Source organism: Calidris pugnax, unplaced genomic scaffold, assembly GCF_001431845.1.
Source record: "Calidris pugnax isolate Ruff unplaced genomic scaffold, ASM143184v1 scaffold39, whole genome shotgun sequence".
Lineage (NCBI taxonomy): Eukaryota > Metazoa > Chordata > Aves > Charadriiformes > Scolopacidae > Calidris > Calidris pugnax.
Window position 1 is genome coordinate 9,589,840 of NW_015090828.1, and position 27,317 is coordinate 9,617,156.

Sequence of the window (27,317 nt, forward strand, 5' to 3'; positions counted from 1 at the left end):
AGCCTCTTCCAGGGCTCTGCCACCCTCACCCCAAAGTGATATTTGAATGGAACTTTCTATGTTCCAGCTTGAGCCCGTTGCCCCTTGTCCTATCGCTGGAAACCACTGAAAAGAGTCCAGCTCCAACGTCCTTCAACTCACCCTTTAGATACTTATAAACAAGGTCTCCCCTCAGTCTTCGCTTGTCCGTGGATGAAAGGACATGGGGTATGGGTGACCATGCAGTGAGGCTGGGCAGCAATGCCTTTGCCTATACCCAGGGCCACGGTGTCCTATAGTCACTATATATCCTATAGTGGACAAATACAGTAACACCGAGCAACAGGCGAAGCCATCTGCCCTTCATTTTCATGACCAGCAGCAGGAATAGAAAACATCTGATTTCTTCTGCTTTGCTCTTTCATCCATTCTCCCAGGGCCAGAAGCAAGAACTGGGTTTGGAGGAAGAGAAACCAGGTGAAAACAGGCCCTGAAACCCACCGTGCATCCCGCTTCTGCACTAACAAACCCAGGGCAGTTTTTTTTTTCTCCCGGCAGAGAAGTTGTTGCAGAGCCACACATCAGAGACTGGGATTTGTTTCAGAGTCACACATCAAAGTCTGAGCTAGGTATTAAATTTCCTACGAAATTGATGGAATGAAATAAATACCATCAGAGGGAGATTAATGTCAGAGTAAGGCAGTGCCCAAGATAAGCAGCACATGGCGTCCTCCAAAGACACCTCTCACTTTCCGCTGCCTTTAGAAGGATCCGGGATGGTTGGTTTAGTCTAGACACCTGATTTAGGAACCTAGAGATAAATCCCATCCCCGGTGACTTTCCAGCCACATGACTGCTTTACCTGCCCATTGCTATCTTGTCGTGGGGATGAGATTATGACAGAGGAGATCAAGAAATGACACCAAGACACCTTCCATGCAGATTTCGAGTGGCAGCTCAGCGTCTCATCCCTGGTAGCACAGGCAGTGAATAAACTCCCTTCCTTGGGATGGCTGGAAAAATCTCTGCCAAGTGACTATCACATCGTTTCGCCTCTCAAACTTCCTGGCAGGTAGAAATTTAGACATTAGGAATAAGTTCTTTACTGTGAGGGTGGTGGAGCCCTGGAACAGGTTGCCCAGGGAGGTGGTTGAGGCCCCATCCCTGGAGATATTCAAGGTGAGGCTCGACGAGGCCCTGGGCAACCTGGTCTAGTTGGGGGTGTCCCTGCTGACTGCGGGGGGGTCGGACTAGATGGCCTTTGGAGGTCCCTTCCGACCCAGATGATTCTATGATTCTATAAAATGAGCAGTCCAGGGCTGCCTACAGGAAAGCAGGTTGCAGCTTGTCGGCTTCCCACACCCCAGTCCTGGAAGGACTCAGCAGCCGAGGCTAAATAAGCAAACCTGCCAAAATTCAGTTCCAGTTTGAGGCCTCCTTATCAGCAGGGTCTTTTTCACAAGCTCTTTCTGTTTGCCTTTCCCCTCTCTGAGTGGTATGTTTATCTGCAACCAGCAAACATCCTGAGACCTTATTTTCAGGACTTAGACCCTCAAACGCAACTTTGCTCTCGGAAATAGTTCATTTTTCCCCACCTTGGCTAAAGGGCTAAAGCTTTCTGCGTTCAGCAGGACTTCCATCCATCCTCAGCGTGCTTTGCTCTCCAGCACAAGTCCCCCAGGTCCATGCATGGCAGGAGAAGAAGGTGATGCAGGCAGACACCCCCAAGTAGTGTTGTCACAGCCTACGGGTGCGTCTTGAGCAGCTGACTCAAGGATAAGGCCAATGGTCATCACTCAGAAGGAAACTGTTGAATGAAAAGCTGACCAGACCAGACAGACAATAATAAAGAGGAGAAAAGCCTCCAATCTAAATATGGGATATTTGTCCTCAAAGACCATCAGAGGACAAAGTTTAGACAACACGTATCGGAAACCTATAGCTAGACTTTCCCCAGGAAGCACACAGCTAGGTCTGCCCTGTTTTTCAGGTCACAATAGTGGCCTGGAAGCCCAGAGGTGGTGCAGAGCTAGAAGATGTGCCCTTGAAAACGCCGTAACACTGAACCCATTGGGTTTTGGTCCCACTGCAACATGCAAATCACTTCCATAATGACATTACTGCCTCTCAGATCTTGGACAGACAAGAAGGGTGTGATGTGCCCTGCTCTGCCCCACACCTTTTTGGCAAAAAGACTTCACAAGACCCTAAATCACTCCGTCACCACCTCGGAGGGACTTTGGCCCTTTGCAGTCTTATAGTGCCTTCAGGAACCAAATCAGAGAGCTCAGGCATGGGGAAAAAAAATGCCCGGTTGGTGGGTCGAGGAGTTAGCAGGCTGTGGAGCACGACCAGCAAAATACCCCTCTTCTAAACCCTTTTCCAACGCCGTTTTTGGGGGATAACGGTGTTCACTGTCCGACCCATCGGCACCTCTCCCCATCCCCCTCCCGCCTGCCCCTTTAAGTAATTTGAGCCTCGGGGCTGCAAATCCCAGTCTCTAACTAAAAGAATGGAAAAGCAGTTTCCCCCCTTCCTTCCCCCTCTTTTCTTTTTAAAACAACCCTTTCTGCCCTTTTCCCCCTTCTGGTGGGAAGAGACGGTTCACCAAGGGACCCAGTGGCTTTCTGAGCACCGTCCTTCCCAGTATCGAGGCAAATTGGCAATTTCTCCACCCCTCGATGCTTCAGGCAGCTCTTTTTTTTTTTTTTTTTTTTCCTCCCTTCCTGCCGGTCTTTGGCAAACCTCAGCCCGTTTCCAAACCCTCTGTGGCTGCCAGGGGCGGTCGGTGCAAAGGTTTAATGATTTGCTTTTCCTTGGGCGTGAGGCGGGGATAAGGAGAAGGTTGGGCCCCATCGCCTGACGCTGCAAATCTTGCCCACTTTTGTTGTCTAGTCCATCTCCCACCCCCCCTCCTTTCTCCCCTGTCTCCCACACAAGCTCCCAGAGCCCACCATGAATCCGGTTTCGGGATACGTTTGCCTGCTTTGCTTTTCCTTCCTGAGCACAGCAAAAGGTAAGAGCTATGGGGTTGCTTCGTGGTCCGGGGGCACGATGGGGTCAGGACACCCCAAGAGGTGAAGCTGCTCATCCTGATGCACAAAGAGCCTTCCCGGGGGCTCGCTGTAATGCAACATCTCCCCAGTCTCCAGCTGGGGAGGGAAGAGCTATTGCCACAACCTCAAATGGCCTGAGCATCTCCCAAGGATACGGGGTTGCTTCGGGTCCGGGGGCACGACGGGGTCAGGACACCCCAAGAGGTGAAGCTGCTCATCCTGGTGCACAAAGAGCCTTCCCGGGGGCTCACTGTAATGCAACATCTCCCCAGTCTCCAGATGGGGAGGGAAGAGCTATTGCCACAACCTCAAATGGCCTGAGCATCTCCCAAGGGGGGGGAAATTTTGGGGGGACTAGGGAAGTCCTCCCTGGTGGGGGGGGTGAGGAAAACTGGAGAGCTGTGACTTTCTAAACCACACGTGGTGTAGAATTATAGACACTCAGTCTGACTCACCGAGGAAAGCCCCAGGAAGGGCTCATCCTGATGCACAAAGAGCCTTCCCGGGGGCTCGCTGTAATGCAACATCTCCCCAGTCTCCAGCTGGGGAGGGAAGAGCTATTGCCACAACCTCAAATGGCCTGAGCATCTCCCAAGGGGGGGGAAATTTTGGGGGGACTAGGGAAGTCCTCCCTGGTGGGGGGGGTGAGGAAAACTGGAGAGCTGTGACTTTCTAAACCACACGTGGTGTAGAATTATAGACACTCAGTCTGACTCACCGAGGAAAGCCCCAGGAAGGGAGCTGGATTTCCATCCATTCCTTTCATTTGTTACCACAGCAAAAGTAGCAAAACCATAAATCATTTCAGAAGCCCAGCGAGCGCATCAGGTTTGCAGGAGAATTTCAAGCAACTTCAGATTAGGCTGGTTATGGCATGGCAAAGGCAACCCTTCCCCCTGCCATCATATCTGTGTATGGACAAGAGAAGGGACTCCAAATAATTCAAGATAAATAAGATTAAAGCAAGGAGTTTTGATCTAAAGCTGCCCCAACAGCTTGATTTTGCTCCCTCAGCAAGTCAGTGATTTAATTAAGAATTGGCAGTTCTGATTGGAAACACACAATGTGAAGAATGCAGCCTCTCTTCTCCCCTAAATAAAAATGCCAGCATTGCCCCAGTTAATGCACAACCCTGGAAAGACACTTCAAGACATTCCTCCAGTGCATGGGCACAGTCAGGAAACTTTTTTCAGGATTAAAGTGTGTTTCTCTGGCCCTGGAGTCCCTAAGGAAAGCCCCCACTGTGGCCAATATTTCTAAGGCAGGACGGGAAATGCTTCAAAGCAGGAATCAGCTGCCACCCCAGAAAAATAACCAAACACGGGCGCAAATGATCTCCCATGAAAGCCATCTCATGTTCTGCCCCAAACACATCAGCTACACCTACTACTGGGCATCAACATGACACTTCCAGGAGGCAGAGTGATGCAGGTCACAAGCATCCCTGCGAGTCCAGGTCCTCTCGAGGCTGGAGGACGCTGGCTGCAGCAAGAAGGTCTGTGACCATGTGCCTTCAACATTTTCATCTTTCCTTAGGGAATTTGCAGCTACTTTCTTTCCAGCCCAGGACCCTGTACCAGTACCGCTATTCCCTGGATGTCCAGTTGGACTACACATCCACACCATCCCCACAGGGAGCCTGGCTGGGGGCTGAGGGGTTGGTCCAGCTGCAGCAGCTCTGGAAGGACCAAGGTGGGGAAGAGCTACTCCAGGTGCAGGTGCGTGAGGTGGTGAAGCCGTTGGAGCCAGGTACTCCTCCTGGGAGCAGGGATGCTGCCTTTCCTTACCCCCTTTCCCTTTCTAACCCAAGCCACCTGAAAAATGACCTCTGTGACCAAGAGGCCACCACCTGCAGGTAAAATGCATGGCAGCCTGAGAGCAGACATGCCCAGTCTTTCTCCCATCTTCTGCTCTCATAGATCCGTGATCTGAAAGCCCAACAACAGCCAGAAGACAGGAGCAGTCCACCAGCAGAGATTGCACTGAGCCAGAAGACACAGGCAGAGCTCCAGCAGCCGGTGTTCATCTCCTGGAGCAGTGGGAAGGTCAGCTAGACACCTCCTGGGCTTGCTCATGCAAGGGGTAGATGGTTGGACGTGATGATCCCAAGGGTCTCTTCCAACCTAGACGATTCTATGATTCTGTGCACCTCCACAGAGCACACCTGCCTGCATCCCAAATTTTCCCTGCTATGAAGCCCATACAAACTCTTGCTCCACCTCTGATTTCATATCAGAGCACAAGAAACCAGGCAGAGTGGCAAATTTAGGAATATATGGTCTCCCACAAGGTCCAGCATAACCCTAGATGGACCTCCATCCTCCAAAGGCTCAGCTGGAGCTGCAGCATCCCATGTAAGAAGGGCTTCAGTCCTAACCATAGGATATAAACTCCTTTCTGACTTCTTCCTCTAAGGTTTTGGAAAACCAGGAGAAGAAGGGCGGGGGGGGAAGGAAATTTTGTGGACATGCATCCACAAAGCTCGTGCTATTGAAGGATACTGTCCTCCTTGTGAAAAATCTTCAAGTATCTCCAGGGTGTTGCTTAGGGGCAATGCCTTTCAGCAGGGAAGACAGCAGAGAACCTCCAGAGCTGTCCTCACCATCAGACACTCTCTCTTGCTCCTGCCCAGGTCAAAGCCTTCTACGGGGATGAAACAGAAAGCATCCTGATCTCAAACCTGAAGCGAGGCATCATCAGTCTTCTCCAGCTCCAGCCCCATGCCGGCACCGCGGTGGAGGTAAGGTGCAGAGCCAGGGCCAGATCCTGTTCCAAAAGCCAGGGACCACACCAGAGCAGGAGGGATTTGCTTTGCCCAGCTCAGCTGGCAGGGGAATTCCTGCCTCCGGAGCCAAACTGATGCTGTAGTGACCTGCCAACAACATGAAATAACCTCAGAGCCCAAAAAGCAAAGGCACAAAGCTGCTGCAGCTGGCATTAGTTTCCCATGGCAAGGTGGGAAGAAGTACTGGAAGGAAGAGAGGTCCAAGAAAGCTGGTTGGTATTTCCAAGCTCAGGGATGGCATATCCCAAAAAAGAAGTCAGGCAAATAAGCCAGGAGGTCTGGAAAGCCCAAAAGCAAAAAGGAGGCCTACAGAGGGTCCCAAGGAAGCTGGTTAGTATTTCCAAGCTCAGGGATGGCGCATCCCAAAAAAGAAGTAGTAAGGCAAAAAAGCCAGGAGGTCTGGATAAGCTCAAAAGCAAAAAGGAGGTCTACAGAGGGTGGAAGCAAGGACAGGTAGGCTGGGTGGAAATCAGAGAAACTGTCCGAGTGGCCAGGAACCAGATTAGACAAGCTAAAGCCCAGATAGAATTAAATTTGGCCAGGGACATCAAGGATAAGTGTCCTTGCCCAGGGCAGCAGGGTTGGAGCTTGGTGATCTTTAAGGTCCCTTCCAACTCTTAACCATTCTATGATTTTGCAAAAGCAAATTTTCCAACCAGATGGACTTGGAGCTATTCAACACACCCAAGTATGGCCCAGTTTCTAGTTTTTTGATGATTTTTCTATTTATTAGTTTGTCCTTTGTGTCTGTTCTCTACACGGATCATTTCAGCCAGGCTCGATTGAAGCCAATCACCCTTAACCGTGGTCACTTACACTTGTGTTTCAGGAGGACATCTCCGGGAGCTGCCAAGTCACATACACCATGTCCAACCATTCCATCATGAAGGTGAAAGATCTTCTCAGCTGCACAAAGCCAAACTCCAGATTCACCTCCGTAAACAAAGTAAGTCTATTGCTCTCATGGTGGTGGGCTTAATTTATATTAAGTACATCAGGGCTGTCCCCAAAATCTTCCTGCAGGTGGGCTTTGAGTCCCACTGCCATCTGGCTTCAGGCTTCTGCACCAGCCTGGGATGGGTCTCCAGCTCTTAGACCCATACCCAAAGTGGGATGCACCAACATATCTCAGGAGGAGCATGTGGTTTTGAGGTGGGTAGGAGTAGAAAAGCCATCCGGGTCATCCCATCCCCATCCTTGTTATCACTTCTGACCTCTCTGCTAATCCTTCTTGGGAAGATGGAGACAACCTCAGACTCATCAGATTGGGGATTAGGTTGACAGGGACAGGACCAAAGATGGCTGGCTATTTCATTTAAAGCAGTAGCCCACGTTCAGCCCTGACATAAATGGATGAAACTCTGTGGGTCTTAAAAGTTATACCTGCCATGATTAAGATTGATGGTTTTTTTTAAAATATCTAATTGTACTGAATTCAACATAAAAATGAGCAACTCCACACAGAGAGCCCACAGGCTTCAGCAGGGATCTCTGCAGCCGGCAGTCAGACTCTGAATGTTCATATAATAAAAGCTTTCTGGGGCATAAATTGTGGCAAACTTACCCAAGAAAGTAACAAACCCTGCACAGCACATTTTTGGCAATAAGGTTTTCCTCCAAGGCTGCCATCTGGATTGAGGCAGCTCTCCAGACCTCGCCTGTGTCCATAGCCGTGACCACAAAATAACGATGCCACCCAGCTCTGTCAAAGGCAAAGTCTATGGATAAAAAAAAAAAAGCCTCTCTATTAAAATAATTATATTAATGTTAAGCTTGGAATCTACTGTAAAAAAACCACCGCTCGGCACATGGTTCACCTCTTCCTCATGACCTGCCATGTGCAGGCCCAGCTGCCCCAGTAACTTCTCCTGGTGTGTCCATCGCTCCCCTCACCAGGGCTGGGAGAAGAGGCAGAATCCAGCAAGTGCATTGTTTTTTTTGGAAGGAAAAAAGCCGGAGAGCTTCCCCAGGGTTCATTGCAGTGAGGAAGCTGAGCACTTTTTGACAGGAGCTCGGTGGAAATTGCTGTTGCTTAGCTTTCTCTTTCTCCTGGAGAAAGCCCTTGCTGATGCTCCTCAGCCACTGAAGGCCACACCTCTTCCCACACCATGCAGCTTCGTTGGGGCAGCTACAGAGCTAGCAGTGCCCAATGGACCTGAAGGAAGGGTGATGCTTTGGGAGGCATCTATTTCCAGTTTGCAGCCTCCAGGCATCACCCATGCCAGGCAGGAGCATCCCCCTCCTCCCTCTGCTGCCCTTTACTTCTGTGGCAGCGCCAGGGTGACACTACCTTGTAATGAAAGGGAAAGCCCACATGGTGTCACCAGCCCATCTCCCCATCATCAAGAGCTTCCCCCACGCTGTGGTCCTCCCCTGATGCTGCCTTCTCCCACACCTGGGAGGAGGTTGGGCTCTTCTGGATTTTCCTTTCCTACATTTTGCAAGCGAAGCAGGTGACTTTGTGGGTTGGAGAGGTCATTTGCTGCTGGTAGAGAGGAGGTCACACCATTTCTACTTGCTTTTTCTCTTTCAAGATTTTTGGGGTCCAGTGGCAGCCCACCAGCAGAAGCCGGTATGTGGTGAAAGACAATCTCCTCCAGTCGGTGCTGGCAGAGGAAAGCCACGTGGTGTCTCCAGCCCTGAGGTCCACCACCAGCATCAAAATCAGTTCAAGGTGCGTGATGCCCCCATGTTGATGTCCCCCCGCTGCCTGAATCATGATGAAGGTGCATCTGTAGGACTTTGTGTTGGCTGCTCTCCTGCCACCTCCTGGTGCAGGTAGCAAGGAGGACAGGTTATAGCACCTGGGCATGGCATGGAGGAAACACCAGACACCTTTTGACACCCTGCATCTCCTCTTTCTCCACACCTGCATGAACCCAACCAGTCTCTGAGCCAGGGAGGGTGTAAATTACAAGGCTCTTCCCAAAGGCTTCTTCTCTCTCCACAGGCAGCAGCTCCAGCTGGTGTCTCCTCCAATGCCCACCCCGGCTGAGGTGGCTGGAAAAAGCCTTGAGGACGTGCTGGCAGGAACAGAGAGAAAGCACCAGCCCCTGGGCATGGCCAGCCTGCCCTTCAGGAGGATCTGCACCCATTGCCCATCGGTCAGTGATGATACCCACCCCCAAAACTCGCTGCACGCTCTCCCTCTCCAAGCTGGACACCCAGGCGAGCTGGAGAATTTGGGGTTAAACCGTGGTGGTGCATTTGGAGGGGCTGGTTACCCCTGTTGAGGCAGGATGCAGCCCCAGGAGCACTGTAGAGCAGCAGCCTGACCTCTTACTTCTCCTAAATAGCATCTAACGTTGCCACCCATGGTGGGAGAACCCCTCTGTCCCCCCAGACATAGCTGTGTTTCTGTGATGGGAGGAGAAACCTGGTGCATGGCTGGCACATCCAGTTGGGTTAAACTTGTCACAGGTCTGAGGTCAGGAAACATTCCCACTGCAGGCCAAGCAGGCAAGGACAAAGAGGGGGCTATTCCTGCCTCCTCAAGTCCTCCAGGCTTCTCACCTAGGAAATCTGGATTTGCAATGACTTTCAGGCACTGGTGATGCTCAACAGGTTCTCCTCCTCTTTTCCTGGCCCGTTTCACAAATTGGGGCATTTGGGCTTCAGCACAAGCCCTCAGCATCGGGGGTAGGAAGCTGCAGTAGATGCCTGCAGCCAATTGCATGACCCACAAGGGCCCCTCCCACTCCTAAATACCTCCTGAGTATAAACATTATGCCATGATTCAGGATCCGGGGGAAAAGAGGCTAAATTCCACCTACCACCGAGGAAATCTGGAATTGCAATGACTTTCAGGCACCGGTGATGCTCAGTAGTTTCTCCTCCTCTTTTCCTGGCACGTTTCACAAATTGGGGCATTTGGGCTTCAGCACAAGCCCTCAGCATTGGGGGTAGGAAGCTGCAGTAGATGCCTGCAGCTAATTGTATGACCCCCATGGGCCCCTCCCACTCCTAAATACCTCCTGAGTATAAACATTATCCCATGATTCAGGATCGGGGGGAAAAGAGGCTAAATTCCACCTAACAAACCTCATCTTTGCAGCTGAGAGCCTACCTGAAGGCTTTTGACAGCCAGAAGGTCAAAGTGGACACCTCCAAGGCGGCAACCATGTGGCAGTTCCAGAGGTTCATCCAGATGCTCCGCAGTGCCAAGAAAAGAGACGTTCTGCAGCTGCTGAGGAGAGCACCCGAGGAGATGCTGTGAGAATCTCAGGAGCTATCTTGCCAAAATTGGCTTTCTGTGTGTGTAGAGCCCTGACATGACCCTACATTCCTGTCCCTGGCAACTAGGGTTGTTTGATGCTGGTCCATATCTGGTCCAGGCAGCTGTCCTGACCAGTTCAAATGTACTCTGATTTTTCTTAATGCCTGTTCTCTACAAACACTGCATGGCTTTGGGGGGCTTTTTTTTTGGCTGGATTTGGAGCGGAGGGAAAGGTCCAGCAAGGCTTTCTACAAATTTCATTGGAGGTCTGTTATTTACAGACCATCCGCCCACAGCCATAGCATCCACCCCTTGTCCGTGTGGGCACTAGGGCCCCTCTGCAGTGAAATATCTAGACATGGCTGAGTTCAGAGCAAGAGTCAACCTTCTAGGTGCTTTTTTAACCCATGAATTGAAGACCCTGTGAGTTTTAAAGCAAGAGGAAAGCATGGAGAAAAGAAAGGGGGATGAGGAACAGCAGAGGGTACCTCATTTCTTCTCCAGCTCTACCAGTGGGTCATGCCACTGATGACCTCCCTCTTCTTGCTCCAGCCCTTTTGTCGTGGAGGCAGCGGTGGCCGCACAGTCAGTGGCATCCTTAGCACGTAGAGCCCTGACACGACCCTACATTCCTGTCCCTGGCAACTAGGGTTGTTTGATGCTGGTCCATATCTGGTCCAGGCAGCTGTCCTGACCAGTTCAAATGTACTCTGATTTTTCTTAATGCCTGTTCTCTACAAACACTGCATGGCTTTGGGGGGCTTTTTTTTTGGCTGGATTTGGAGCGGAGGGAAAGGTCCAGCAAGGCTTTCTACAAATTTCATTGGAGGTCTGTTATTTACAGACCATCCGCTGTGTGTAGAGCCCTGACATGACCCTACATTCCTGTCCCTGGCAACTAGGGTTGTTTGATGCTGGTCCATATCTGGTCCAGGCAGCTGTCCTGACCAGTTCAAATGTACTCTGATTTTTCTTAATGCCTGTTCTCTACAAACACTGCATGGCTTTGGGGGGCTTTTTTTTTGGCTGGATTTGGAGCGGAGGGAAAGGTCCAGCAAGGCTTTCTACAAATTTCATTGGAGGTCTGTTATTTACAGACCATCCACCCATGGCCGTAGCTCCACCCCTTGTCCGTGTGGGCACTAGGGCCCCTCTGCAGTGAAATATCTAGACATGGCTGAGTTCAGAGCAAGAGTCAACCTTCTAGGTGCTTTTTTAACCCATGAATTGAAGACCCTGTGAGTTTTAAAGCAAGAGGAAAGCATGGAGAAAAGAAAGGGGGATGAGGAACAGCAGAGGGTACCTCATTTCTTCTCCAGCTCTACCAGTGGGTCATGCCACTGATGACCTCCCTCTTCTTGCTCCAGCCCTTTTGTCGTGGAGGCAGCGGTGGCCGCACAGTCAGTGGCATCCTTGGCAGCTCTCTCAGACTTTCTGGATTTTGGCAAGGAACCCAAGTCCCTGCTGGAGAAGTTTCTCTACGCAGCAGCTTTCTCTCCCCGGCCTTCAGGAGAGCTTCTCCACCTGGTGTTAGTAAGTACAGACATTTGTCTCCCTCCCTGAGCTCAGGATGGATCCTCAACCCATTTCAGCCAGGAGGGAACAACGAGCGTATTTTCCTGAAAAAGGAAAAAATGTTTCTGTAGAAATAGATCTTCCTGCTTATGGGATTATTTTATGTGCCTTTAATGGGAGACTGGCGATGGGAGTAGATGCTCCTCAGAGAAAAAGCGTTCAGCAGAAAGTGCTTTATGTCAGTGCACTGCAGATAATAAAAGCTCAATTAAAAGCCACTGTGAAAAATCAGCATTTTATCCAATTAAATTATGCATGGCCTCCTTCAAGGCAGGTAAGAACTCATTTTTCCTTACTTTTTTGGTGAACGCTTTGAGATAATAGGTAAAACACACTCCTACTCTGTCTTTTACCCTTTTTTTTTTTTTCCCCATTTCCTAATACCCCTCTCTCCTGGTGCCCAGGACAAGCTGGATGGGAAGCAGCTGGCCCCTGAAGTCTGGGAGACAGGGATAGTTGCCGTGGGCTCTCTGGTGGGCAAGCTGTGCCAGCAGAAGCTGTGTGGGCTGCAGGTGGGTACTCTGCAGCCTTTAGGCTTTTTTGGACCCTCCTTCCTCCTCCCAAAATGTCTCCTGTCCCTCCTCTCATTCTCCTTTGCTTCTGCCCTCCTGCAAACTCCAAGCAGGAGGTGGAGCGTGGGGTGGAAACCATCCTTGGGGGGCTCAGAGAGGCCAAGGAGGAGTCCGAGATGGTCATTTACCTGCTGGCCCTGGGGAACGCAGTGCTCCCCGAAACCATCCCCACCATCCTGGACTATGCTGAGGAGGGTCCTGCCACCGTTGCCACCGTGGCCATTTCTGCCCTGCGGCGATTCCCTGCTCAGCACATCTCCGACAAGGTAAGAAATGAAGCTGCCGAGGCTTGGTGCTTCTCTTCCCACTCAAAGCCAAACCATCAGGGCCTAGAGCCACCATTTGCACATCACCACCCTTTTCATTGCACTCTTTACCTCAGGTGAAGCGAGCCATGAGGAGGATTTTCCACGAGAAGAGGAAGAGCTATGAAAAAACCTGTCGCTTGGCTGCTGCAGAAGTGCTCCTAGATAACGAGCCCTCACCCATGGATGTCATCAACATCCTGCTGGCCACCAAGGAGCTGGAGACAGAGACGGCCACGTTTCTGCTGCTGAAGGTCCAGAACAGCCTTCATGCTGACCACCACCCCGCAAGGTGGGTCTGGAGGGGACAGTTGTATTTTTCCCACCCTAGCTCTGCATCACATTTTTCTCCTCCTCCCCATTCTGGCTGTGGCTTTTTGACCCAGCGTGCCAGCATCACCTCTTGGAGCTGCCTGGAAATTCCCCATCCCTGGAGGGGTTCAAGGCCAGGCTGGATGGGGCTTGGAGCAACCTGGTCTGGTGGGAGGTGTCCCTGCCCAGGGCAGGGTTGCTGGAACTGGATGACCTTTAAGGTCCCTTCCAACTCTAACTATTCTATGATAGGGTGAAATTCCCAGCTGCAGGAGGAGGAAAAGAGCAGGGACCTTCATCTGCTCATGCAGATGCCACCCAGCCAGCCCAAACCTGGCATCCTTCCTCATCATGCCCCTTGGCAGCAGGACCCAGGCTCGTGGCTTTGGCAGAGACCTTGGAGGCCAAAGCTCTGGCTGGTGGGGCAGGGCAGCGCACAACTTGTAACTGCATTAATCTCCCTATCAGCACAAAACAAAACAAGCACTAACATCTTTCAGACCTAAGCAAAAGCTGTGCAAAAGTATCTGACTGGTTCACCCTAACACATCGGAGGAGAGGGAAATCCCCGGGTAGCTCATGTCTGCTCGTTTCCTTTTTTTTTTCCTCACACTTCTTTGGGCAACGGAGAGAAACAGTTTGGAAATTTGAATTTCCTTCTTTGTACGGCTTTCTGTAACAGCCACTGACATTTTCACAGAATCCCAGAATGGTAGGGGTTGGAAGGGACCTTCAGAGATCATCTAGTCCAACCCCCCTACCAAAGCAGATCTACCCAGAGCAGGTTGCACAGGAACATGTCCAGGTGGGGTTTGAATGTCTCCAGAGAAGGAGACTCCACCACCTCTCTGGGCAGCCTCTGCCAGGGCTCTGCCACCCTCAAAGTAAAGAAGTTTTTTCCTCATGTTCAGAGGAGTTTCCCTTCCTTCCTTCCTGGTGTTGACATACCCTTTCCCTCTTGCTTCCAGGAAGATACTGAAAGACATCATGAGAGACCCACGGATAAATAATTACAACTTCTTCTCGAAAGCCGGCATCTCCTCTTCTTTCTCAGGACCTCTGACAGGTGACATCACAGAGGACACTCATCCCATGGTCCCTTCAAACAGCTAAAGGAGGGGGCTGGTGGGGAAAGACAGCCTTCACAAGAGACCTTAGCTTTATAGAAGTGCCCCAAAATCTCAGTGTGAGGTTTCTGAGCATGTCCCTCTGGCTAGTTGCCATCACCTGAGATACATATACCTTTCTCTGACACCCCAACAGCAGGAGGCCACATACTTTTCCCAAATCCTGCTAATTTGAAAGAGGGACTTCAGTTGGAGATGAAACTAATGGTAAACCACAGGTGGGATTTTCTATGGTTTTCCTGATAAGTCAAGATGTTTAGCTCCGTTCCTTCAGTTCCTCGGGTATTTTTAATATGCTCTTCGAAGGTGAGAATCCTTGTACTGAGATAAAAATAGTCAAACTTCAGAAAGACTGCAACAAATGGCACTTGCTAAATATCTGCTTAAATCCTGCCCCTCAGTTTGCATTTCTGTCCCTCTACAAATTAACTTGCTCTAACCTTGTGGAGAGTAGGTGGAGGCAAGATAGTCAATGCCTGGAAGAAAACTATTGCAATATTAAATCCTTTGATTATTGCCAGAATGGAAGGAGGTGGTGCAGAGAAGCTTTTCCCTCTGAATCAATTAGCTGTACCAGATATTTGCTGGCTAACACATGAGATGAGTGCAGGTCAGCCACCCTGACCATGGATGGGACGGCCCTACAGGACTAGCCATATTGAGGAGGCTTTCAAATTACCAAGGAGCTCTCAGGTTCCTGCCTTTAGATGTACCCAGTGACCTCCCAGTTCCCTCAATCAATTTGGACAAGCTATTTTAAGAAACCACTCCATCCTGCTGAGTGCTGACTTGGTGGCACCAGGCACAGGAGATGGACTTGCCGGGATCCCACCTACCGGCTCTGTTTTCTTCTCTCTCAGCCTTCATCCCCTGCTGCTGCTCTCAGAGCATTTATTGGTTGACCACCACCATTCAGTGACTCATTCACAAGAAGAGATGTGCCAGCTGCTGCCTGGGGATGCTTACAGGTGTCTCTCTGCCTTTCAGTCACCCAGGACCTGCTTTCCACCTTCGGGCTGGACCTGCTGTTTTTGGAGGGTGGATTCCTGAGGAAGAGCGTCTCTGACTTCTCGCTGCTCAGTCAGGGCCAGCAGCTTCGTGCTGTTCAGGTGTGCTGCTGGGAGACTGGTTGGGGAAAAATATACATGGAGAGGGGTGATAGCACCAACCCAGTGGTGCAACTCCTCCGTCTGTGTCCCCTCTTAACATCCTTATGCTGCTTGACCTCACCTTCTGCACTGTGTGCCCTATATCAGAAATACAGAAATGCACACCCTCCATCACCAATGTGAAGCCAGATGGATCTGCTCTAGAGAAGGGAGTCCCCTGCTCCCCAAAATCCAAGGGATGCAACACCACTACTGCACAGTGCTCAGGGATAACTTGGATGCCCCATCCAGCCCACTACATCACTGTCCTTCTTCAAAGGCTGCCTATCCAAGGGCTGGACAAGGGTAGCAATTCAGATAGCACTGTGGAGCATGAAATAGACTCTCCAGCTTTGCTCCATGCAGCTTGCATGTCTCCACTTCTTGTGTTTTAGGTCACTATTGAAGCACAAGGGATGGAGTCCATGCTGGGAGAAAACGTCTTGGAAGGGGAAGAGGAGCCAGAGCTCATGGCCGGGATGTCTGCTGTCTTCTTCGATGTTCAGTTGCGGCCGATCGTCTTCTTCCAGGGATACACAGACTTAATGGCCAAGGTCCTGTTAAGCAGTGGAGAACCCACAAGTGTGGTCAAAGGGAACTTCCTGTTGATGGACCATCACCAGGTACTGGATGGGGGGGTGACCTGCCTCCACACCAAACCCTAATGAATGCCATAGCACGAGCTGGTGCATGGTCAAAGGGAACTTCCTATTGATGGACCATCACCAGGTACTGGATGTGGGGGTGACCTGCCTCCACACCAAACGCTAACGAATGCCATAGCACGCGCTGGTGGATTTTAGGTATGTTAGTGCAGATTTAGTGCAGATACAGGTCTAAGAGCAAGGTGGCACTGTCAGATATCTCTTGGGGTTGGTAAAATAGCAGGATGGCTGGCTCTGCCATGGGACACACATGGTTCAAGTGGCCCCCATGCAAACCCAGTTGTGGGGTTGGGATGGGCAGCCCCAGCAGCCATGCATTACTGCAGCAGCTCAGCCAGGAGCAGTGTCTGCTCACAGCAAGTTCTGCCTTCTCCATCTTCCAGGTCATTCCTCTGCAGTCTGGCCTCCAAGTGGCCTTCAAACTCCAGGGTGGGCTGGGCCTTGACATTTCAGCCAACATGGACGTGAGCGTTTGGGAGCAGGAGCTGAAAACCAGCATCAATACGAGGTCAGCAGGGGGGAAGCTTGGGGTATTTAGGGGACTCAGCACAAGGGATGCTCCATCTTAGCCCCCTGCTGTCCTCCTGCCGTGTCCAGCCCTTCCTTATGGATGCTTTGGGTAGAAGCTGGTTACACACAGCCAGACCTAAAATTAAGAGGCTCTTGGGGTTGTGTTTGATGCCAGTGCATGGTGCCCAGCACAGGGCCATTGCTCGGTGATGGACCCACGTGTTTCTCTCTCACAGGGGAAGCCTCACCATTGATTTCCAGGCAGAACTAGATGCCCCTTTCCTCCAAGCCACCCTGAGAAGCCAGATGGAGGCGGAGGCCTCAATCCACTTTGACACCATGCTGAGGTTTTCTGGCAGCCCAGTGCTCATGTGCCTGCAGCTGAGAGAGGAGCAGGTCCCATACAGGTAGTCTCTAGATCCAGCCAGATACTGTAGAAACATCATGACATGCTTGAGATAAAGGAGGACTTGCTGGGGAGAGGAGGGAATTAATGGGTGTACACTTACTGAGTAGGGTGGGTCAAAACTGGTAGGGGTTGGGGAAGGACACTGCAAGTTTCTAGATGACATGGGTGGAAGCACCATGCCTAGACCATCAGAAGATGGTGAGTATGCTGGTCTGGGAGGAGGCTGAGGTCCACCACCACCACAACCTCTTGACCATATTTCTGTCACCTTGTCCCACAGAGAAATTTTCACAGTTTCCAAGTCTGCTGGGAGCCAGAGCAGCACCACTCGAAAAGGCAGGCAGGGCACCATGCCCGGGCGGGAGTTTGCCTTGCACAGGGCCAACTCCAAGGTCTGCAGCCTCCTGCTGACGGCAGAAGAATAGGGGAGTCAGAACACTTTGGGACTGGACAGTCACCCCCTCTCCTGCCACACACCCCTGTTCTCTGCGAACCCAACCTGAACGGTCAAAGTCTCTGCCCAGTTCCTCCATAACCGTCTTTTAATAAGGAAAAAATGCTGCAACAAGGGCATCAGAAGAGACCACAAGAGGAACTGCTGCAGGACAGCCCAGAGGCACCCCTTGCTTGGGGCTGGAGAAGCCAAGTCTGCCCTCCCAACCCCAAAGGCTGAGATTTGCCCTGCCTGAACTCTTCCCCTTGGTGGGGAAGGGCTTGCTGGAAGCCAAATCTGGTCCTTGTGGAAAAACAGCCATCTTTTGCAAGTGAATGAGCTCCTCAGAGCCCAAGAAACCCTTCTGCAAGCCTATACCCAAAAATGCCGTGTTTTCTCCCCATTTATCAAAGCAGTCAGGAAGGAGCACATCTGTTTCCAGCAGGGAGGAGGTTCCCCACAGAGGGAGTGAACTACTCCCCTTAAATGCAGTTTTGTGGCCACCAGAAGAGTCCAAGAATATGAACAAAACTTATTTCTGAAGGAGGTGTGGGCTCTTAAAATTATTTTTTAAATGCAACCACAGAGACATTGACCCCAGAACAATCCCTCAGGGGGAAAGGCAGAGAAGCAAGACAAAATGCTGCACAACCTGTTGCCAGTTATTGTGTGTTCTTTCTGGATTAATTGAAGATATTTGCATTTATTTGCATACGAAGGCAACTCAGCTCCCTCACAGCATCCTCTTGCTCTCCGGGGAGGAATTTGCACTCTGTTGCCAGGGATGAGACTGGTGCCACATCAGGCAATAAAGGTTTGAGGACCGTTATTGGGTATGAAACCAATACAGCCTGTATTTCAGTGAGATCAGATTCACACTCGGGGCAAAATAAAAAATAAAAAGGATCAAGACAGAAGAAAGAGGCCCATAAAGTCTCACAGCATCCTCTTGCTCTCCAGGGGGGGAGGAATTTGCACTCTGTTGCCAGGGATGAGGCTGGTGCCACATCAGGCAATAAAGGTTTGAGGACCGTTATTGGGTATGAAACCAATACAGCCTGTATTTCAGTGAGATCAGATTCACACTCGGGGCAAAATAAAAAATAAAAAGGATCAAGACAGAAGAAAGAGGCCCATAAAGCTTTCCCAAAAACTGGATAAGCAAAAGCAAAGTTAAAACCGAACAGGGGAGAGCACAGCAAACTGCAAGAGACCCTTCTAAAGAGCATGGACCAGCAGTCTCAATCCCCATCTTGAAAGACAGAGCTTCAAAATGTGGAAAAAATGCTGGAGACCCTCTAGCTGCTGGGGGAGGCTGGAAGGAGATGGGGGAACTCAAGCAGTGACTGGCTGAAGGAAAATGGGAAGAGACATTGGTGTCTCCAAGGCATGAAAGCATCACAGCTCTGCAGATCCCACCATAATGCTGATCCTCACCTTCTGCTTCCTGCTCTTGAATTTTTCCGCATGTTTTTTCCCCCCTCTGAGATAGGCAGCGTTGTGAGAATCATCTGAGGTCATAAAATACACCTTGTAATTTAAAAGCCACAAGAACACAAGCATTTTAGTGTCTGCAAAGAGTGGATTAAAGGGGGGTTTTGAGATTATCAACCACAGAGGACCACAGAGCTGGATCTGAAGTCAGCAATGCTGAGCTGGGCAATCAGGTGATTTGGAAGATGCTCAGCCCATGGGTATTTATTCTTTTAACAAGTCATGGGTGGTTTCAGTCCATTTTAAGGGGCAAAAGCAAATTCTGGTTGCCATGGAAGGCAAAAGACCATGTTTGACTAACGTGGTCCTTTCTGGACTCGGAAATCTATCACAGGAAGAGTTTGGACAAGTGTTACAAAGCTGTTAACTACAGATTATCATCCTTCAGGGCAGACGTTATTCAACCCAAACTGGAAAAGTGCTGGGGTACACCTCCAGCCTACCCCCTTCCTCCTCTTTGGAGAAGCCAGCTAGATGTGCCTTTTGCTGGTGCATGCAGGTTCAAAACCCATCTATTGAGACGTGGCTTCTGCCTAGAGCCTCTCATCTTCCTTTTAGGTCCAAAGTTTACATATTAATGGAGAAGCCTCTGGCCTCTCTTATCAACTGAATGGCAGTTCCCTCTGTCTCTTTTAATCGAGGCAACAGATGGAGATAAGATTGCCTCAACCCTACATGCAGGAAGGCAGTGTTCCAGCAACAAAGAGATACAACAGCTTCCCTTTTCTGCTGATATTTGGGCTCTTTTGGTGACCATTTGTGAAAATTACAATTAACTTCAAGTAAATATTGTTCTTCTGTTTTGCATTCTCCTCTCAAGTTGGATTGTTATCAGCCACAACCACCAAACACCTCTCCAGTGCTGGAGGGAGGCTCGCAAGGAAAAAGCAGTATTTCTTCATTCCTTCCTGATAAGAATGTGCCTTTGAAATATTTTTCTGTATGAGAAAAATGTACTTTTTAGGAAGAAAAGGTACATTGAGTTGTTGGGTTTTTTTTTAAATTATGGGCCTGACAACATAGCACCGAGTGTCTTGGTTTGGGAGGATAAAACTTGTCTGGTTTTCCAACTAGAGACACTAATTATGAGTGCTTTGGTTATGTACAGAAATAAATGCTGTGTATTTTTATATTTTCTCTGTTCGACTCTTAACTTTTCTGGATACACAGCTGGGAAGAGGAGAGAGGCAGAGAGCAGCTCCCATAGCACAGGCACTCCCAGCAAGAAGAGCCTGGCCAAAGTCACCTTTAAATAAAGTCACACTCCCAAGGGACCTGCTTTCTAGGTCCGTATTTAGGGTATCCCAGAGATGCACTTAGCTAAAATGCACCATCAGGCCTGTAAGATGGGGACACAAAGGCCACCTCTGCTCCCAGAAACCCCAAAAGCACCATTAGGGATTATGGCAGCCCCTCGACAGGGTTCCCATGGGGCTGAAGACACTCTTATCCCTCTCCTGCCAACTTCTGCAGAGGTATTGGAGGCCATCCAAGACTCCACTTAAAAATCAGGGCTTCCCCTGCATCAAGGCTCTGCTGATTACACAGCAGTCTCGCTCAGAGTTGGCCCCAAGGACACAGAGGATAATTGCCCTGGGACTTGCCCTCAGATCCTGAACAGGAGGATCACTGTGTGACCGCAGGAGGAGGGAGCCCATATTGCCCTTGATGTGTTGCTCAGCTTTCTGCAGAGCAGCTGATAGCAGCTCCGAGTCCCACTAGCTCCCCAGCTTCACCCTTTCCCTGCGGAGCATCCCACCATTTCCCATTTCTCCTGTCTCACCGCCGGGATTTGGGCTGACTCAGGCTCTTTTACACGCTGAGGAGTTGCTCTAACCTCTGTTGGCATGCACCACCCCTGTCACCACCTTTCCCATGGGTCTGCACAGCCCTGAGTTCCCATCCAAAACCATGCTGCTCTGCCAGAGGTTTTTTTTTGGATCCAAATAGTCCTCAAAGCTTTCTCAGCCTCAATGTTTGCTCCTCAACCAAAGCCAGGAGGCACCACCTGCCCATTCAGGACCTTTTACATCAACCTCTTTCCCCCTTCTCCAAAGAAGTTTTAGAGAGGAAGACCTATCATTCAGCCAAGGTTTGCATTGCACAAGCTAAATCAGAAAATGCCCAAATCCCTTGGGGCAGGGAGAAGATAACATTGCTGGTGGGTGAGCTCTTACAGCAGATCACTTTTGCCCTAAACAAATACGTGAGATTTGCTGATTACCTGCACATGAGGGGACATCAGTGTTCAGGAGGCGTGGAAACCCCAAAAGATTTTAGTCCAGGTTTTACTTAGATGCTGAGCAACAGCGTTACCCTCAATCAGTCAAACTTCTAGTCCTGAAAGATGATCCTTGTCCTGCCAGAGGGGCCAGGAGCTACAGCTGGGGCTGGAAACGTGTGTCCAGCCCCCTTGGAACTGGTGAGGAGATTTCAATGGGGATTTTAGCAGTTTTCTTTCCTACTGGAAGCTTTGATCTGCTGAGCCAGTGAACCCTAAAGTTTCCCAGGTCCCTGCTAGAGACTTTTCCCCCCCCAAGTTCTAATTGGATGCTCAAACAGCAAAAGAGCGTGAAGAGACATGGGCATTTCTGTAAGATGACCTGTTTCTTTGACAATGGCTCCAAACCCTCCAGGACCTTCCAGCCCCAAACCTCCCAAAGTGCTGAAGTGCAGCACCACGGGCTCCAAAGATGATGGAGGGATTGGAGCATCTCCCTGATGAAGAAAGGCTGAGAGAGCTGGGACTCTTTAGCCTGGAGAAGAGAAGGCTGAGGGGAGACCTTATTAATGCTGGCAAGGATCTCAAGGGTGGGTTGAAGGAGGATGGAGCCGGACTCTTCTCAGTGGTTCCCAGTGACAGGACGAGGGGCAACGGGCACAAGCTGGACCATGGGAAGTTCCACTCCAATGTGAGGAAGAACTTCTTTGGGGTGAGGGTGGCAGAGCCCTGGAAGAGGCTGCCCAGGGAGGGTGTGGAGTCCCCTTCTCTGGAGATCTTCAAGCCCCACCTGGATGCTCCTGAGTGATGTGCTCTGGGCAACCCTGCTTTGGCAGGAGAGTTGGACTGGATGATCTCTAGAAGGTCCCTTCCAGCTCTGACAATTCCGTGCTGCTAAAATTCTGCCTTTGCCTCCCAAAACACCGGTTTCAGCCTTTGCACTTCACATTTGGCAGAGCTGTTTGCTTGAGAGATGTAGGATCCAGCCCCGAGTTGCACCAGGGGAGGTTTAGATTGAATATTAGGAAAAATTTCTTCACTGAAAGGGTTGTCAAGCCTTGGAACAGGCTGCCCAGGGAAGTGGTGGAGTCACCATCCCTGGAGGTATTTAAAAGACACGTAGATGTGGTGCTGAGGGACACAGTTTAGTGGTAACTTGGCAGTGCCAGGTTAACAGTTGGACTTGATAATCTTAAAGGTCTCTTCCAAGCAAAATTTTTGGTTGGATTTGCTATGATTCTGCATTCCCTGGGCCAGCATGCCTCCCAGGAGGTCCTACACTGAGCTGAGCAATCGGAAACGATGGGTCCCCAAAGAGTCCTTGCATCCAGCAGCAGGGGACAGGGGAGGGTTGGGGGTGCCAGATCTTATTCCTAGGGGAAGTCCTACGTGCCAGCAGCCCCAGGGATCCTGCAGGAGGTGAAGAGGCAGAGAAGCCCAGATCCAGCCCCTGGGAGCCCTGGCTCCTACCAACCTCTGCAGAAGTGGCTTTGCCTGTGGAGCTGCAGATCAGCAGTGACCTCCAGCGGCTGCAGCCAAACCTGGTGGAGATGTCAGGCACAAATTCTCTGCCACAGCCACGCCAGGCATGTGGGGAGGGCACCCTGCACCCAGGGGCATCCCACAACCAGCATCCAAAATCGTGAGACCTTCGCATCAACTGGCAATGGATCAGGGCTGACCCATGGCAGCCCCTCACCGCTCCAAGCTGGGACCTCATGTGGAAAAACCATCCTCTCCTGACCTCCGAGCTTGCCATCACAAGCAATGTTTGATATTTTCTTTTTTTTCCTCCCCCTTCTAAGTCACTCTATTCCCAGGACATCTCGTACAGCCCTTAAGAGAGAGCATGTGGACACCGCTCACCAAATGGGGCGATAAAACTTTATCTGCCTGTCCAGTACAGCTTTCTGTAGAGACAAAACATGAGAAAGTATGCACAAAAGCGAGGGGAATGTGTGTGAGAGGATACACCACCAGCGGGGACCGCCTCTCCCAAGCAGCTAGCGGAGGTGCACCTTTAAAGCACTGGGGTAGATCTCTTCTCATCCACTGCTCTCTCCTCCCTAGGCAGCTTGCAAAAAAAGGGATTATGTTTTCCAACTGCTGGGCCCCAACGACTCCCCACACCCCGCGAAAAATCCAGAAAAAGGGGTTTGCAACTCACCACAAGCAGCAGCATCAACCCCAGCACTGAAGAGAGAGCTCTGGCAATAGCAAATCTCCCCCAGAGCTCCAGTTAACCTCCCAAGCCCCTCTGCAAAGCTTGCAGCTGCTTTGGACCATGCACATCACATCTACAAGCACATACCTGAGTGCCACCACCTAAGAAGTCATCCCAGAGTAGACCACATACAAGCAGAGGAGCATCCCAGAAGCCACAGCTGGCAAGGGATTGCTTTTATAACCTGCCCAGCAATCAGGAATGGAGGGAGAAAGCTGTGAAGCTGCAATAGGGCACAGCTGTGCAAGCCAGAGTGGCTGTGCCATGAGGTTATCCCTGCAGGAAACGCAGAGGAGGAAAAACACAGGGCCAGGCTCTGGTGAGTCAAGCAAGAGAGCCTGGGAACTGGCTGAGCTGAGCCAGTGAGTCCCCAGGACTGGGATAAAACCCGTGAGAAAAAAAAAAAGCTGAAGTTTTCCTAGGAAACTGCTCCCCCTACTCCATCCCTGAGAGCATGAGAGTGAATAACTGGACTTAACTCCATGTGACAACAGTCATTTCCTACCACTGCTTCTCCTGCTTGCTCAATTACTCTCCGCCGCAGTTATTCTGCCATACCCAAAAGCTGTCTGCAGGCTCTTGCCACTCCACTCCTAATAATACACATATTAAAGCAACATGCACTACTGTATAGGTTCACCAGATTGTCCCCATCACCCCTGTGACAGCTGCCAGGGTACCGGGGTCTGCATGGCAGCCACAGAAGGACTGTTCCCATCCTACAGACCAACCCACTGACCATAACCACCCCAGATTGCAAGCCTTGAAGTCTCGTCTATCCCTTTTAAAGCCCCAAATGCCCCTTGGCCTCCTTGCCCAAACATTTTGGCAGTTCCAACCTCAGAGACGGAAGGTGAAGTGAGCTGTAGTGATGCTAAGCGAAAGAGAAGCATCCAACTCCTTGGGTACATACCATGGGAAGAACCTTTCCATGGTAAAAATCAAGTGGGATTTCCAAAGCACTTTAAAAGACAGGTGTCACAAAGGGCCAGAGGAATACAGTGTGGCTGCATTTTAAGGCCTGACCTAGTTGGGTTTGTGTCTAACCTTTTTAGAGGGGCCATTGAAAACACAAGGAAAGGACTGAATAACTTCATGGCAAAAGATGTGGTGGTCCCACCATCACCATGAGCAACAGAGGTCTGCAGGGGACAACTGGGAGGGAGTACAGTAGGAAGGAGGAAAATAAGGAGTTACTTGAGGAGGTAACAGCAGCAGCAGTTACCACCATAACTTCTATCAAGTTTTCATAGGAAGAAGCACCATCTCCAGCTTTATTCCTGGGACACCCATGAAGTGTCCCACCTCAGCCATGCCCTGGGGACACATTCCTTCACAGCTGCCTGCCTGGGGCTGCTCATTCAGAGGGAAGCATGGCCTTTCCCTCCCGCCCCTCCTCTAGCTTCCCTCGTCCTTGAGTACTCCTTATTCCCAGCTCCTATCTGGCAGCGTGGTCCTATCACCAGGTCCCGTCCTTCAGGCTGGATATAAAGGGGTGCTGGGATGCCATGTGGTCCTGGAGGTCACCCTGCTCCTGTGCCATGCTGCCAGCCACCCTCAAGCTCTGCTGTGGCATCGCCCATGACCATCTCCGCCGCCTGCCCGGTAAGGCACCACTCGCTTCCCCCCATCCCCACATCTTGGGATAAAACAGCAGAAAAGAGGGGTCCTAAAGGAGATAGATGCTAAGTCTGCATCTGATGGGCATCTCCTTGGGAGGTGCTCCCTTGGAAGTGCGCCTGTTTTCCCTCCCATGTCTTGGTCTTGGCTGCAAGATCTGCATCTGATGGGCATCTCCTTGGGAGGTGCTCCCTTGGAAATGTGCCTGTTTTCCCTCCCACATCTTGGTCTTGGCTGCAAGATGTGGGGTCAGGTTTTCCCTCCCATGTCTTGGTCTTGGCTGCAAGATCTGCATCTGATGGGCATCTCCTTGGGAGGTGCTCCCTTGGAAATGCGCCTATTTTCCCTCCTATGTCTTGGTCTTGGCTGCAAGATGTGGGGTCAGCAGAGCCAGAGATCCCAGCAGAGATGTGGGGCCCCATGGCATCTTCCTCCCTTGCTCCCCAAAACCCACACATTTCTCCCCTAGGCTTGAAGATAACGGCCATTGCGGCGATACAGAAGGACGTGAGAGGATCCCATCGCCTGCCTTCCAAAATCCCTCAGTATATTCAGAGGCTGATGGGGAAGGAGATAGGTAAGCTCAGCCCAGGCACTTGGGTACCACCACGTTTCCCAGCCCTGCTCACAACCCCCTTGAAAAAAAAAGGGATGGAGGGGTGGGTATCGAAACGCACCCCTCTCCACATGATTTGGCCCTTAGTTTGTGGGACGGAATTAATTGTCTTCTCACTGGGGTGGTCTCCAGCTCTCTGGTAGCTTAAAAGCACCTGCTCACAACCCCCTTGAAAAAAAAAGGGATGGAGGGGTGGGTATCGAAACGCACCCCTCTCCACATGATTTGGCCCTTAGTTTGTGGGATGGAATTAATTGTCTTATCACTTCTGGGCTGGTCTCCAGCTCTCTGGTAGCTTAAAAGCATTCTTCCCCCTGCCCCGTACTGGTGTAAAATTGAATTAGCGGGGAGACTCTGAGATTGAGGGAAGGTAAATTGCATTAGCTCACCGTAGAGGCAGCCAAAGCTTTCAGCAGAGGTTATGGTCACTTATCAGCCCTTTGTTGCATGTCTCCCATGTCTCTAGTTCCGCCACTTACCTAAAGTCTTGAAAATTGGCAAATTAATCTGCTTTTTTTCGAAGCGTGGCTTAGTCTAAAAGGCTGCCTGTGCAGTGTTAATAACACCCAAGCAACGTGCAATTTGTACCACCGTGTTGCTGGGAATTGATTTGGAAAGCAATTTCCAAAAGCTTTTCAAGCCGCCAGCACAGGCACAGAAAACGAAGGCCAGAGATGCTCCTGAGAGCAGGATTTTCTGCCTGGTACAAGCTGAGATTTTTGGGTCAACAAAACCCAAAGCTCCAGCTCCGTTTCCACATGTGCAGGCAGAGCTGGGTGGGGGGACACACACAGGATGGATTTGTCACATTACTCTGCCTTGCTCCTCCAGCCACACGCTCAGAACCTGATGGAGACATCAGCCCCAGCCAGCTCTCCAGCCTGGACCTCTCCTACATCACCCAGGGAGAAATGGCCCTGCAGGGAGCCCTAAGCATCCTCCAGCAGCACAGCGGCTGGCAGGCAGAAACCACGCTGGTAAAGCCCCTCACCTTTGCTGCTGGGTGCCAGAAAAGCCCTCGGGAGGAGAAATGAGTCTGGGGAGGGGAGATTTGCTTCTCTGATTCCTCCTGCCCCCACGGGCGCAGGAGATGCGCCGTGCAAAAAGCAGGCACAGCAAAGAGGGTTTCCAAGAAAGCCTTCCCTAAGCACGTTAATCCACAAGGTAAATAGAGAGCAGGAGGAGGCTTGGAAGGAGAAACTCAGATAACCATGTTCCTGGGGAAAGCCAGGAGCATTTCTGCAGGGAAACCCAACAGATTGTGACGTTGTTGTTATTTACGGTGTTTGGGATGATTTATTAGCAAGGCATTTAATGACAGAACGAGGGAACGGCTTCAAGCTCCAACAGGGTAGGTTTAGACTGAACATTAGGAAGGAATTTTTCACTGAAAGAGTGGTCAGACACTGGAATAGGCTGCCCAGGGAGGTGGTTGAGTCACCATCCCTGGATGTGTTTAAGGGACGTTTAGATGGGGTACTGAGGGATATGGTGTAGGGGAGAACTTTGTAGAGTAGGGTAGATGGTTGGACTCGATGATCCCAAGGGTCTCTTCCAACCTGAACGATTCTATGATTTCAATGGGTACCTGATGAGGTATCTGGGGTTGATCAAGCTCTCTCTTCCCCCAGGACTCGGGGGCCACCGTGGCCAGTGCCACCCTCCCCAGGCTGGGCAAGGTGTTTCGGGCAGAGGTGGTCCTGGCCGTGCCGGTGGCCCAGCTGCACCAGGAGCTCAATGGGTACCTGATGAGGTATCTGGGGTTGATCAAGCTCTCTCTTCTCCCAAGGACTCCGGTGCCACCGTGGCCAGTGCCACCCTCCCAGGGCTGGGCAAGGTGTTTCGGGCAGAGGTGGTCCTGGCCGTGCCGGTGGCCCAGCTGCACCAGGAGCTGTTTGAGAGGATTGAGGAAATGCCCCAGTGGAACCCAACCCTCAGCCGGGTGAAGGTAAGGTGGAGAGGGATGCAGCGCAGGCAGACAGCATCACCAGGGTTGCTAGCATCCAAAAAAAAAAAAAAAACAAACCAAAAAAATCATATTTACCAAGGC

At 50.8% G+C, this 27,317-nt stretch overlaps 2 protein-coding genes across 2 annotated transcripts in view; both read left to right on the plus strand.

Annotated features, from left to right (window-relative positions):
- The first annotated feature begins 2,710 nt into the window (after positions 1-2,710).
- On the plus strand, positions 2,711-17,551 carry LOC106887048 (microsomal triglyceride transfer protein large subunit-like). Its single transcript, XM_014940400.1, has 18 exons — positions 2,711-2,995; positions 4,572-4,753; positions 4,955-5,080; positions 5,668-5,775; positions 6,650-6,766; positions 8,355-8,494; positions 8,771-8,924; positions 9,875-10,032; positions 11,404-11,569; positions 12,016-12,123; positions 12,237-12,449; positions 12,566-12,780; positions 13,769-13,866; positions 14,915-15,036; positions 15,471-15,698; positions 16,124-16,248; positions 16,487-16,657; positions 16,940-17,551. The coding sequence occupies exons 1-18, from the start codon at positions 2,935-2,937 to the stop codon at positions 17,082-17,084; spliced, it is 2,637 nt and encodes an 878-aa protein (XP_014795886.1). The 5' UTR covers positions 2,711-2,934; the 3' UTR covers positions 17,085-17,551.
- A 7,021-nt stretch (positions 17,552-24,572) lies between these two features.
- LOC106887016 (steroidogenic acute regulatory protein, mitochondrial-like) overlaps positions 24,573-27,317 on the plus strand; it is a 4,721-nt gene continuing 1,976 nt past the window's right edge. The window contains exons 1-4 of the mRNA XM_014940355.1: positions 24,573-24,636; positions 25,121-25,228; positions 26,099-26,244; positions 27,057-27,215. Coding sequence (XP_014795841.1) covers positions 24,573-24,636; positions 25,121-25,228; positions 26,099-26,244; positions 27,057-27,215 — 477 coding nt within the window. The remainder of the gene's footprint in view (positions 24,637-25,120; positions 25,229-26,098; positions 26,245-27,056; positions 27,216-27,317) is intronic.